Source organism: Pantherophis guttatus, chromosome 3, assembly GCF_059756535.1.
Source record: "Pantherophis guttatus breed Tessera chromosome 3, ASM5975653v1, whole genome shotgun sequence".
NCBI classification, from domain to species: domain Eukaryota; kingdom Metazoa; phylum Chordata; class Lepidosauria; order Squamata; family Colubridae; genus Pantherophis; species Pantherophis guttatus.
The window spans coordinates 63,205,592-63,219,304 of record NC_142065.1 but is presented as its reverse complement, the minus strand read 5'-3'; the positions used below and the strand labels follow the sequence as shown (position 1 = coordinate 63,219,304).

Below are 13,713 nucleotides of genomic sequence, written 5' to 3'. Positions count from 1 at the left end.
ATGTTAACATTCTTGACCATTTTAACAGTTTTATTGTTTATATTTACAGTACATTCATGCAAATATTGCATTTCTTATATTGAAGCTTGTTTCCAATCCAGTAGGCAAAAGTTACCTGTTTTTAAGGTAACATTTCACCTCTTCTCCCAACACAATTTTCACTATGGATATAATCTAACACACTTTGTTAATGATATGGTTGCTGATGCAGTCAAGGACGGGAACTGTCCAGCTCTGACTGACTGTTTTGGCTGCTGTAGACAGATCACCTTCCCTTCTTCAGTGCTAGAAACTGCACAATGTGTCATTGTGACGTGAGAGGCACAGGAGATTAGATATATGTCTCCCAGGGGTTAATCTGTATGTGTAATACCTATTTAACACTTTCTAAAGCTGTTGTCAAATTTTATGTGACCACCTTATATGCACAAGTTTAGCATTCTTTGGAAGGTAACTAGTATTGTGCTATATACCGTTTCCCCTAAAATAAGACATCCCCTGATAATAAGCCCAATCAAGCTTTTGAGCGCATGCACTAAAAAAGCCTCCCCTGAAAATAAGCCCTCCCTGAAAATATTTAAACGCATGTGCAGCCGGTCCCCGCCATTTCCTCTGGTTTCCTCCACGCGCCCCAAAATAATAAGACCTCTCCGAAAATAAGGCCAAGCACTTATTTCGGGTTTCAAAAAAATATAAGACAGGGTCTTATTTTCGGGGAAACAGAAGGTTGATTTAACAGGGAAGTGTTCTTCCATGTGTGTATTGCTGTTAGGAATATAAACACTACCCTGCTGGATTGGACCATTGATTCACTTACTGTTTTTACATTGGCCAATCAATTGTACAAGGAAGCCAACTGAGTTACTGAGTACATTATAGATTTTCTGCTGTTTCAGCAAACAAGGGGCTTCACACAGCTATAACTTTACTGTTTTTGATACTTTGGTGAAAGAGGGCGGTGTAACTGGGCTACTCCAGTCCAACTCTACAATTATACACAAAAATCCTTCCAGGTGCTGCTAGCTGCAAAAACAAAAATGGATTTACTGTTGGCACTTCCATTACCTTGCAGCTCTGAACAAAGCTGAAGTTCACATGTTATCAGTCATTCCCTCCTGCTTCACTTCAGGCTTTTGTTGGACATGGTTTAGTGCTCTTCCAGAAGAATGCTATATGTGTTCAGAAATAACGGAATCAACAGAAGCACGAATAACAAATCTGATGGTAAGACAACTGGACTGATCATTGAATACATTCCATACACCAACATACAGTCTCCCAATACCTACGTATTTTAGGGGAAATAATTATTGTTTTCTACTAGTAGGTGACACTTGAAGGGAGAGAAAGCAAAGCCAGGACAAGCCACCAATCGATTTCCTTTGGCTTCACATTAAAATGGTTGGGACAGCATCCATCACTGGCATTGTGACAGTGTTAGGATACGGTGTGGCAACTGGTACCAAATTTAATCCCAACATACTCTTCTGCTGGCTTATGGTTTGGGAAATAGCATTGCAATGTGAATCTGGAGATTTGTGAAAACCAATTATATAAACTATGACTTTTTATTTTATGTGTGATTCTAGATAATGGCTTATTTAGTAATGGTTAAGTAAACTATGGCTTAGGGCAGGGCTGTCAAACTCCCGGCCCATGGCCGGATGCGTCACATGCTGGCCACGCCCGGTTTAGCGAAGAGGGGAAAAGTCCCAATACGTCACGTGATGTTGCCATGATGACGTGAGTTTAACACCCCTGGTTTAGGATATTAGATGAACCAGGTTCTGCTGGATATAAAGATCACAATTCTTTTATTGCACATATCACAACCCATTTTCTGCACATCAATTAAAATGAAAAATATATGAAACAATATGAAAACTACCAGTATTTAAGAAACAATTCCTGTACGACATCATCCACCACTTAGTATTATACTTTTGGAGAACCATACAAGGATTATTGGGCTTCTAGTAATTCCTTATTGAGAGTTCATTGAACATCACAGCTGTATTTCAAAGCTTTTTGAAAGCACATTAAACAAAATATAGTAGATGATTTCTCTGTTTCATGAACACAATCCATTTGTTTTATTATGTTGTGATTGTTGTATACATTATCTGACAATTGTGCCTGTAGGATTATTCCAGGAATATATTTATTCTTTCAGTTTAATATGAGAAACACTGCCAAGATTTTTAAACACATTTCTTAAAAAGATTACTTAATGGACCAGTCACTTATTTACTTTTTAATGGTAGATTTTTTTTCTATCCATGGAACATAAAGGAAGCTCAGAAACATGGGTCTCAATTTTATAAGAATCCCTTTTTATTAGTGTTCAATCACTGAAAATTTCCAAGTCCTTTCACAGTGTTAGAAACAGAGTTGGTCCCTTTCAAAATAAAGTTACTTAATTTTAGTAACATTGCTACAGAAGAAAAGTGTGGATGATTTTATATAATTAAAGTTATATAAATTGATACTTCTCTAAGGCATTTTTTCAGTGATATTTGGGAGTAAAAATAACTATTAATTGGTATGGATTCAACATTCATTTCTTCATTCATTAAAAAAAATTTAGATTCAGATAATGGGATAGATTATTTTTATCAATTCATCCTTATTAGCAATTTCCCTCCACATATCACATATGCTATTATGGATACTACCTCACAATCTCCTACAGCAAATAACAATTACAAAGGGGAAAGGAATTAGAAAACTATAATATTAATATTCTTCTGGAGCAACCTAAAGTTGAATGAAACTCGATACACAGATACTTGAGAAATTCTTATTTTTCGTAATACATGGGTGAGTGGAATTTTCCATAAGTTTATGTGGATGTGTACAGGTACTTCTTGACTTATTTGAGCCTAAAATTTCTATTGCTAAGTGAGACAGTTAAGTGAGTTTTGCCCTATTTTATGACCTTTCTTGCCACAGTTGTTAAGTGAATCACTGCAGTTACATTAGTAACTCAGTTGTTAAGTAATGCTGGCTTTCTTTGTGCTTGTTAGATCAGTAAGTCATAAAAGGTAATTACATGATCCCAGGATACTACAACATCATAAATAAGAGTCAGTTGCCAAACATCTGAATATTAATCATGTGACCATGGGGATGCTATAATGGTCATAAGGGTGCAAACTGATCATAAATCACTTTTTCACTACAATTGTAACTTTGAACAGTCAGTAAGTGAGCTGTTGTAAGTCAAGGACTAACTATATTTTCCTAGCATACCGTATTTTTTGGACTATAAGATGCACCTCACTATAAGACACACTTAAATTTAGAAGAGGAAAACAACAACAAAAAGTTTTGGGCCTCCCTTTTTTGGGGCCTTTTTTCAGCTCTTTTCCAATCTTTTTTTGGCCAGTTTTGGGGGCTTTTTTCAGCCTGTTTTTGAGGCTTTTGGTGGGGGGCTTTTTTGAGGCTTTTTGGGCCCATTTTTGAGGCTTTCTTGGGGCTATTTTTGAGGCTTTTTGGGCCCATTATCGAGGCTTTTTTAATCTGTTTTTTTCTGAAAAAAACTGGGCCTTAAAAAGCCTCAAAAATGGCCAAAAAAGCCTCAAAAACAGGCCCCCCAAAAGCCTCAAAAACAGGTTGAAAAAACCCTCGAAAATGAGCTAAAAAAAGGCCTGAAAACAGGGTGTGCAGAGGCCAAGAAATGGCTGGCAGGTGGGCAAGGCTGATAATGTTGATTATCATTATCATTATGAACATTGCAATTGTTCAGGATCATAATATGTTCACGATAAATCTTACTATCAATAAAGTTTACAGGTACTCCTTGACTCAACCATTCAGTTAGTGACCGTTCAAAGTTACAACAGCACTGGAAAAAAAAAGACTTATGACCAGTTTCAGCATCCCCATCGTCATGAGCATGACTACTGGCATCTATTTATGATGGTTGCAATGTCCAGGTGTCATGTGATCACCATCTGTAATCTTCACAGCTGGCTTCCCACAAGCACGTCAATATGGGAAACCAGATTTACCTAATAACCACATGATTCATTTAACAACTGCAATGATTCATTTAACAATTGTGGCAAAAAGGTCATAAAATGGAGCACAACTCACTTAACAACTGTCTTGCTTAGCAACAGACATTTTGGGTTTCATTACAGTCGTAAGTCAAGGACTAACTGTATTTAGGTTGCTGCCTAGAAATCCTTTATAGCATTTAATCTCGCTAAAATCAATAAGTGACTTGTAAGAAAAATAAATAAAACCTGGCCATTCACTTTTCTTCTTAGGTATTAGTTTCTGTATGATTTACTTAGAAAAGGTATTATATGAGAAACAAATACTTATATTTATGGAATGCAAGCTAGCTCAGGTAATCGGAATTTATTTATCTGTTGGCAATATGAAGACCCACAACAATAATCCAAAAATAAAAATATAAAAATGTGTGTTTTAAAAAAATAATCAGAGTTCCATTTTTTTCTTCAGAATGAGTTGCCTCACAAGTTCAATCACATAAGGTTTTATTTCCTCAACAGTGACTGTAGAGTCCCAAGCATTTACCACTTTCCCATCTGGATCTACCAGATATTTCCAGAAGTTCCAAGTTGGCTCTTTTCCAGTGGATTCTACATAAAAAAAGGATAAATATCAGAGTTATGAATAATCTATAACGTTCTAATTTTGCATATTTGCAACTTTAAAAGACATGTAAGATTAAATAAGAAATGTGATTATCTAATATTAAATAATATAGAAATAAAGATTAACCCAGATCTTAGAAGAATTCATTTTGGTTTGGAAGAAAAAGGTGCTTAATGCTCAAATGCTTCAACAAAATGGAGGATTTCAGCAAAAGAACCTTATAACTGCATTGATCACTCATTTATGTATTTTTTAAATTAAAATCATTTTGTTTCCAATTGGTAACCTTTAGATGTATTGGATTACAATTTCCACCATCACTAGCAAACATGATCAATAGGCATGTTTTTCCTTCATCCTTCATCCCTTATCACTTTTCCTTTTCTCCATTTCTCTCCCCTGCGCCTCATTTTTAAGGTTTCTTTTTTCCCTTCTTTCTCTCTCTCATACTAAAACAATAAAAAATGCTTTTAAAAAGATTTGAGTCTGCTATATTTTTTTTCAAGGCACATTATGTTGAGTTATATACAATTCAGGAATATGGTGCTATAAGGTAAAGTATAAGGCAACTAAATTTTGCTGAAATCCTATTGACCCTATTGATTTCCTGGGATGTAGGAGAAAAATTAAAAATAGTAATCAAAACATCTATTTATTTTACTATATAAACTTGAAAGAAGCAAAGTAATTATTGTTGAATTCATGGTAATCTCCCCTAAATCTCCCAAAAGTAAGCTATCACTGATAGTGATAATAAACCATCTACAGTTTATAGGTAATAACAATAAAGTTAGTATTTGCAGCTGATTCAATCTATTTTAATACTCACCAGTTAAAAATTTAAAGGCTGGATTTGCCCTGATGCCCTTCACTGCTATTTTGCTGAACATAGGAAATGTAACGCTGTATGTTTGTCGGACAAATCTCTCAATTTCATTATTACTGTTGGGTTCTTGCTGTCCAAACTGATTGCAGGGAAATGCTAGCACATTAAAATGATAGGAACCAATCTCTCTCTGCAACTGTTGTAAGGCTTTGTAGTGACTGTCGGTATACCCACACTCACTTGCAACATTGGTAACTAACGATACCTAATGGAAGAAATAACAAAAATACCAGTTATAACCCATTCTGCATTCTACTTTCAGAAGTATAGCATGCTTTACTTCCTATATATCCCATTTTCAGAAATGGAGCATTTTGAGAAGAATATTTTTTCTTTTAGACTTCAGTTATTGCTTGCATAATTACTATAATACATACATGGATAGACAGTTGGTGCAGTGGTCAAGGCATCAGATGGAAACCAGGAGACGTGACTTTTAGTGGCACCTTAGGCACAAAGCCAGCTGGGTGACTTTGGGCCAGTTACTTTCTCTCAGCCCTAAGAAGGAGACAATGGCAAACCACTTCTGAAAGACTTTGCCAAGAAAACTGCAGGAACTTGTCCAAGCAGTCTCAGATACAATTGAACAGAAGAAAAAATAATAATACATAATGCACTGATAAAGTAAATAACTAAATCCTTTTGAGACCCATGTCACTTTGAAATTAGGTGTGTTTGCAATTATTTTCCCCCCTCTCTTCACTAATAAAACGCATTAGCCATTGCTCTGTGGACAAATGTCTTATAAAATGTACAGTTGTCTGATAAGGGCCTGATGGCTCAGCAGACTAAAAGCATTGTGATTAACACCAGCTGTCTGCAATTACTGTAAGTTTGAATCTCACCAGGCTCAAGGTTGACTCAGCCTTCCATCCTTTCTAAGGTAGGTAAATTGAGGACCCAGTTTGTGGGGGCAATAAGCTGACTTTGTATAAATATATAAAAGTATGAAGGCTATTGCTTAACGCATTGTAAGCCGCCCTGAGTCTCTGGAGAAGGGTGGCATATAAATCAAATTTAAAAAAAAAATCTTTTACTGTACAATCCAGTTTTATTCTTGAAGTTAAGCTGAGGATACCTGTATGCAAATCAGAGGCATTGATGGAAGAGAGAGAAAAAAATTACTGCCTTGCCCCCTTGAATGTACATGTGATAGAAATAAATACACATATGCATAAGAGGGGCAGGGTTTTACATGCTTGTGGTTGCCATTTTTGAGCTTTCATGGACGCCCATGATTTGTATTTATTGTGATCACATTTTGGTGAGTTGGTCATAAATCTTTAAATAATTAGATACTTTTAATAGGGCAACAATTAAAAATGGTTGCAAATTATTCAAAATCCCATAATAGCTAGGTAATGAAGAATCATATCTGAGTAGATAATAACAGAATAACAGAGTTGGAAGGGACTTTGGAAGACTTCTAGTCCAACCTTCCTTGCTATACTATTTCAAACAATTGTTCTAACTGCCAGGAAATTTCTCCTTATTCTAGGTTGGTTCTCTCCTTGATTAGTTTCCATCCATTGCTTCTTATCCTGCCTATTCTTTGGAGAATAGATTGACCCCCATCTTCCTTGTGTAAGCCCCTCAAATATTGGAACACTCAGGGCCGGATTTTCCTATAGGCTAACTAGGCTTCAGCCTAGGGCCTCAAGATCAAGAGGGGGCCTCAAGATCAAGAGGGGCCTACATTCAAATTGTTAGCAAAATTAAAATTACACTTTCACTATAGGTGAAAGGGCCTCATAAGTGGAATAGCCTAGGGCCTCTTTTCATCTAAATCCGGCCCTGGGAACACTGCTATCATGTCACCCCTAAATATTTGGTATGCCACTGCAATCCATAAAACGAAACATGGATTTTCTATGTACCAAGAGAATTATTTTTAAAAGCCACACACACATATATCTCCCTCCTTCCCTCTCTCTCTCTCTCCCCCCATTTTATATTTAGTGTATACCCACAGGAACTCCAGGCGCTATTCTTTTCTCCCCACAAAACAACCCTGCCTAGTATTCTGAGATATGAGAAAAACTGAAAGGAAGAGTTCTGAAAGGAAGAATAGGGAAAACATTCAAAAAGATAGAAAGACTGACTTCAGGAAAATTTATTTTGCGCCAAAGGAGGTGCTACAAGTACTGTCAACTATAACTGCCATACCTACTGGGTTTTTCCCCTTTTAAATGTTGCTTGTATAAACAACTGCACTTAAATTCTAATTATGTAATCAAATTTGCAGGTAGGTAAATATTTAACTTTATGTAATGTAAAGGTGGTGTCAATTTCTACATATAATTTAATCAGGGGACAACTACAATTTTACATACAACTGCATCGTGCAATTAATTACCTGTGATATATTACATATGCCATAGAGATTGTAGGTGGGGGCAGAACATTTTCTATGCTAGAATCATAAGTGTTTTACTGTGCTTTTCCAAATGACCATTGAAGCTCTTAACTTCTAATCTAAGTAGAGATAATACCAAAACCCAACAACAGTAATAACAACTTTATTTATGGTCAGACACAAAATAAATAAATAAGGATTCTATTTTGCCAGTAAACATCTATATCTGAATGGCTTTAATATATCAAATAACAACCTTCTCCAGCCATCTGTTCTGCAGATATATTGTTGTAGTTATTCCTCACATGGGCAGAGGAAAACCACCTGATGTCAGATTTGGCCATTAGCAAAGAAAAGACAGACAAAAATCAGCCATTTTGCTCAAAAAATCAGGCTGTACAGTAAGTAGTAGAGTTTGAGTAAGAGAAAAGTTGAATTCATTGAGTCATTGAATTTTATGTAACTGTTTTAGATAAAGAGTGGTAGTTGGATTCTTTTGCAATGCCTTCTTAGCCTCTCTAAAAGAAAGATTCCTTATTAGAAGTTCCTTGTGTGTTGGATTCTTGTGTGCCAATGAATTGTTCCCAATTCAGCACATGTAGTCTTCAACTTACAACAGTTCATTTAGTGACCATTCAAAGTTAAAACAGCACTGAAAAAAGTGACATGACCTTTTTTCATAGTTAGGACTATTGCAGAATCCCCATGGACACATGATCACAATTCGGATGCTTGGCAACTGATTCATACTTATGACAGTTGTAGTGTCCTGGGATCATGTGATCCCATTTTGCCATTTTCTGACAAGGAAAGTCAATGGAGAAGCTAGATTCACTTAATAACAGGGTTACTAATTTAACAACTACAGTGATTCACTTAACAGCTGTGGCAAGAAAAGTTGCAAAATGGAGCAACATTCACTTAACAAATGTTTCACTCAGCAACAGAAATGTTGGGCTCAGTTGTGGTCGTTAAGTCAAGGACTGCCTGGATTAGGACTACAATTCCCAGGATTTCTAGTTAGCTGCTATATTGAGTTGGGATTCTGGAGACAGAGTGGCTGCTTATTTGGAAAGCAAAATTACAGGAAGATTGCTGTATGACTAACCAGAGCTTGTAAAGGACCCGCTATAGTATTGGATAAATATGAAAATCTATGCTTTGATAAACCATCAAATAAATTTTAAATGTAGAATTGTCTCTAGATTTTAATTCTTTTTTTTCAATCTGAGAAAGCCAACAACTGTGCTGAAAATCATTATTCCTTGAGAATATTAGATTGTGGATGACTTAATCCTTACATGTAAAGTAACAGCTGAGAATCAAACTATTATCAATACAGTATGCTTAACCCAGAAAAACTGAGTGTGAATCACGTTTGCCATCTAGTGGACCTAAATTTTACTTCCAACATCTTGGAAGCATGCATTAAATGTGTGCATCAAAACAAGTTGAAAATGAAACAAAATACTATAAGAGTAGCTTTTGGAAAGATGGGGAGCATGTAAGATAGATAGAGAACATTTAATTAATATACTGTATATGCATAGCAACAAATCTGTTACAGTTAGTTTGTGGTCAGAATTTATTTATTTTCCACCTTTATTAATTTTACAAATAACTCAAGGTGCCAAAGATATCCAATACACACCTTCCTCCTCCTATTTTCCCCACAACAACCCTGAGAGGTGAGTTGGGCTGAGAGAGACTGACTAGTCCAAGGTCACTAAACTGGCTTTCATGGCCAAGGCCAGATCTGAACTTTCCGTCTTTTGCTTTCTAGCTTGATGTCTTAACCACTAGCCCAAGATGGCTATAGTACCAAGCATTTGGATCACTTGAACTATCTTTGTAGATCTATGATAAAACTGGAAGGAATTATCAGAGCATATAATATTGGAAAATACATTAGCTGGTATCATAAAAAGGACAAGATATGAAATTCTATCTGGGAAGTAGCTGTGAAATGAGTACACACGCACGCACGCACACACTTTTAAGCATACTTTCGAATATTTGTGTATTTTTATTTTTCATCCTTTTTTTTGAACCATTGATCTCCTTCAGAGGTGGACTCTTGGTGTTGCTACTTTCATTATGCAATTGCTGATTTTACAAGTGACTTTATGAGAAATTGATCATTTTGGCCTAATTTTTGTATTTCTTCTTTATGGAAGAAAAGATGGAATAACTTTATTAATGCTAGGAAGCCTCTTTCTAGGAGGCTTAGCCAATAGTTTGCTGTTCAGTGGGTAACTTGTAGGTCTTGTGAGAATAAAAGAAAGGTTTGATTGTGTTAATGCTACTTTGTACTCTTTAGAGGAAGTATGTGATATAACAAATTCATTAAAAGTGTTTATAAATGTTATCTTCCTGGATGGTGAGAAATGTAAAGAGTATAGTGGTATAAACTAAGTATTCTGAAGAAGTCTATTAAAGTACACGTAACCTTGGTTGACAATGAAAATACTGAACTGGTAGGTAGCTTCTGCCTTTTAGGATCAATCATCAAGAGTAAACAAACCAGCAGTCAAGAAATACACTACAGACTAATGCTTAGTAGAGGAGCAATGAAGACCTTTGAAAAGATATTCAGATGTGTGTATATGTCCATAGCTACAAAGATTAGAATGGTGCAGTCAATGGTTTTCCTTTTGGCAATATGGAAGAACAAGTTGGACACTGAAGAAGAAAGATAGAAAAAAGTACATGTATTTGAATTGGTGTTGGAGAAGACTCCTGAGAATATAATGGATAAGTAAGAAAATGAACTAATATATCATTGAACAAATCAATCTAGACTTCTTACTCAGGGCACAAATGATCATGTTCAAATTATCATATTCTGGACACATTATATGAAGACAAATTTTTCTAAAAAAAAATTACTTCCTAATGTAGGCAGCAACTTTGTATAGGCAGCTGGGTGACTTAGGGCCAGTGACTCACTCTCAGCCCAATCTATCTTACAGGGTGGGTGTTGTGATGAAATAAGAGGAGGAAGGTGTATTAGATACATTCACTGCCTTGAGTTGTTTATAAAAATAATAAAAGCAGGATATAAATAAAATAAAATAAAAATATGCTTTACTGCTTAGCTGCTGAGACCAACCAAGGTCATACATTTTACTACCTAGCTAGACAAAGAAAGGGAGCTACTAGGGAACTGATAAAATAAAGATCATCTAAATCAGGAGTGTCAAACTTGTGGCCCGCGGGCCGGATGCGTCATGCACTGGCCACCCCCACCCCTGGTTTAGTGAAGGAGGAAAAAGTCATGATACGTCAGATGAGACGATGTGACACCATGAGTCTGACACCCCTGATCTAAATGATAAATAGGAAAATACTTTGGAATATATTTGGAAAGTAGTGAATCCTGTCCCAATCCATTTTTCATAACCAGAAGAGTTGAATACTTAATTTTGGTTAGAATAAACAACCAGTTTTATATCAGAGCATCAAAGTTTTATATCTGTTTGCATCCAAGTCTGGATAAAAGCTTTTTATTTGTAGATTGCCAAGATATAGTACAATGTTCTTTCTGTGAGTTCTTCAGTTAGTAGCTAAAAGCATCTCATTGTTACTATTTTTTTCTCCATAGGAACTTCTTAATGTGTGTACAGGTGTGTGTGTGAGAGGGTGAGGGAGGGAGGGAGGAAGGAAGGAAAAAACAGAGAACATCCTGATTTGATTTACTCTTACAGTAAATTTACTTTTAATGAGTTACATTAGGGTTTCTATGCACTGGCCTAATTAAGTTATTAATAAGGTCTCAATTTAAAATTAAAATTAAGACATTGGAATACCTATTTACCTATGTAGTTTCAGATATTAAATAAAGGTATTGTTATCATCATCACCAATTTATAATCGTCGTTAAGAGCCTCCACAAGCAATAATGAATAAATTTTCAAAAAGATCAATATACATTATGGTAAACTAATCTATACAGTACATGATTACTTATCTGCCTGTATTTGGAACCATGCTTCTCTGTGCAATTCATTACAAGTGATGTCACTTTGAATGAAATATATTTGTATTTTTATGTTACTCCTAAATCTCTCACTAGAAGTTCAGTATGTTTCTATGGAATATAGAAGGAAAAATAGTTTTCAGGCAGAAAGTTTTATCCCATGTGCTTTTTAATAATTATATTTCAAACATGTTTTTTACCTGCTATATGATAAAAACCTCTGAACCTTTAAATTCACACCTCTAGAAAGAGAGCATTAAGTTCTATTTCTGAGTTCTAAAACGTTAATTCTAAATGATTTACTTTACCTGGATTTTCTTCAGACTAACTTTGTACATGACAGAAACATCCAGTGTTAAAACTCAAGTGAATTTTAATATTTAAAATTATCTTTTTTTTTTTTAAGGAATCCTACTCCGATGTTGGAGCTGCCTTTGTAGGATGATACCTATTCTGTCTTCCTTCATCAAATGGTTTGCAGAGTCGTTCGGTAAATATTAAAAAAAAAAAAAGGCCATTACGAGTAGATCCCAACCCCACGCCTTTATCTCGCCTATTCCGAAACATGGTCACATGTAAGCGGGGAATTCAGCCCGCCTGCCACGTAGACGCGGGATCGGCTGTTCACAAAAAGCAGAGGGAGACAAACTCCGCGCGCACAGGCAGAAGAAGAAAAGGGGAAAGATCCGACTGTAAACTTTTTTTTTAATAAGAGTGTTACAGAACCGTAGGCGCGAAGTCGCAGATAACCGGGAGCCCCGTCAGGACATCCATCCCGCAAACCCTCCCAGCCAGATCAGTGCGCCTTCTTCCTTTTCCCCGTCCGTCATGCAGGCATGCCGAGATGACTTGCTGGTTAGTTGGTGGCAGCAGGCTCTCTCCTCCGCAGACTTACCGAGCCTCTGTATTTGTCCAGGGAAACTAGTTTACCCCTGATGTTGACCACTTTAAACGAGTAAAAATTGTCCTCTTTCTGTTCCGAGGCGGAAAAGGCCAAGAACAGCAGGGCTCCTACGACGATCAGCATGGCTAGAGGGAGCAGAAAAAATTTAGGGAAGGAAGAACCAATTTTGGGCTCCGCGCTGTCCTCGGGATCTAACATACTGCACAGCTTTCTCCTGACGTCCTCCCGACCGCAAAGCATTGCGGGAAGGAAGCTACGGCTGGAATGAAGGAACGAAGGAATAAATAAAGCAGGTTTTTCCTGGATGTTGTGAAGGGAAAAAAATCCAAAATTCATAGCAAAGCATTTCTTTCACAATATCAGCTGAAAATGTATGAAGTGCTGTACAAGGAACTGAGTTCTCGGCACTCTTGATTGAGCAAGAGTGTTGAACAAAGATGGGAGAGCTCCTTAGAAAGTTTGCTTTATGATTTTCAGCTAAATAAATTTGATACCAGCCATGATCAGCGAAACCATGGTTTATCATCCTGAGACAGTAGTCCTATACTTTCAAACACTTGGTGCCTGTCTTGAGGTGAACTGTTAAACATTATATTCAGTTCACTTTAACCATTAAGGATTAATATTAATCAATAAGAAATAAAAGAAACAGTATCTCTGCTACTCGATTGGTTCATAAATTCACATCAATCTGCAGGTTCAGAATAGGCTTAACAAAAACAAAAACATTTAGCTATATTTAGAAAAGATCCATTGCAAATTGCAATGTATTGGACATTAATTAATACATGCCTATTGAGCATATGTCTAACTTTAAATCCAGCCAAGCAAAACTGTACAGTATTGCAAAATGCAATATTACTATTACAGTATTGCAAAATGCAATATTACTATTTTTGTCATTCTTTGTTTCTTCCTGCATTTCAATGGAAATTATATGTCTCTGGTTTTTGTTCTGC

The 13,713-nt window shown here is 36.1% G+C and overlaps 1 protein-coding gene across 1 annotated transcript; it reads right to left on the bottom strand.

The window, feature by feature from the left end:
* Positions 1 to 2,312: 2,312 nt before the first annotated feature.
* On the bottom strand, positions 2,313 to 13,005 carry GPX7 (glutathione peroxidase 7). The gene is made up of 3 exons (XM_034415300.3): positions 12,746 to 13,005; positions 5,459 to 5,720; positions 2,313 to 4,613 (listed from the first exon to the last, which is right to left on the bottom strand). The coding sequence occupies exons 1-3, from the start codon at positions 12,992 to 12,994 to the stop codon at positions 4,450 to 4,452; spliced, it is 675 nt and encodes a 224-aa protein (XP_034271191.3). The 5' UTR covers positions 12,995 to 13,005; the 3' UTR covers positions 2,313 to 4,449.
* Between the last annotated feature and the right edge of the window lie 708 nt (positions 13,006 to 13,713).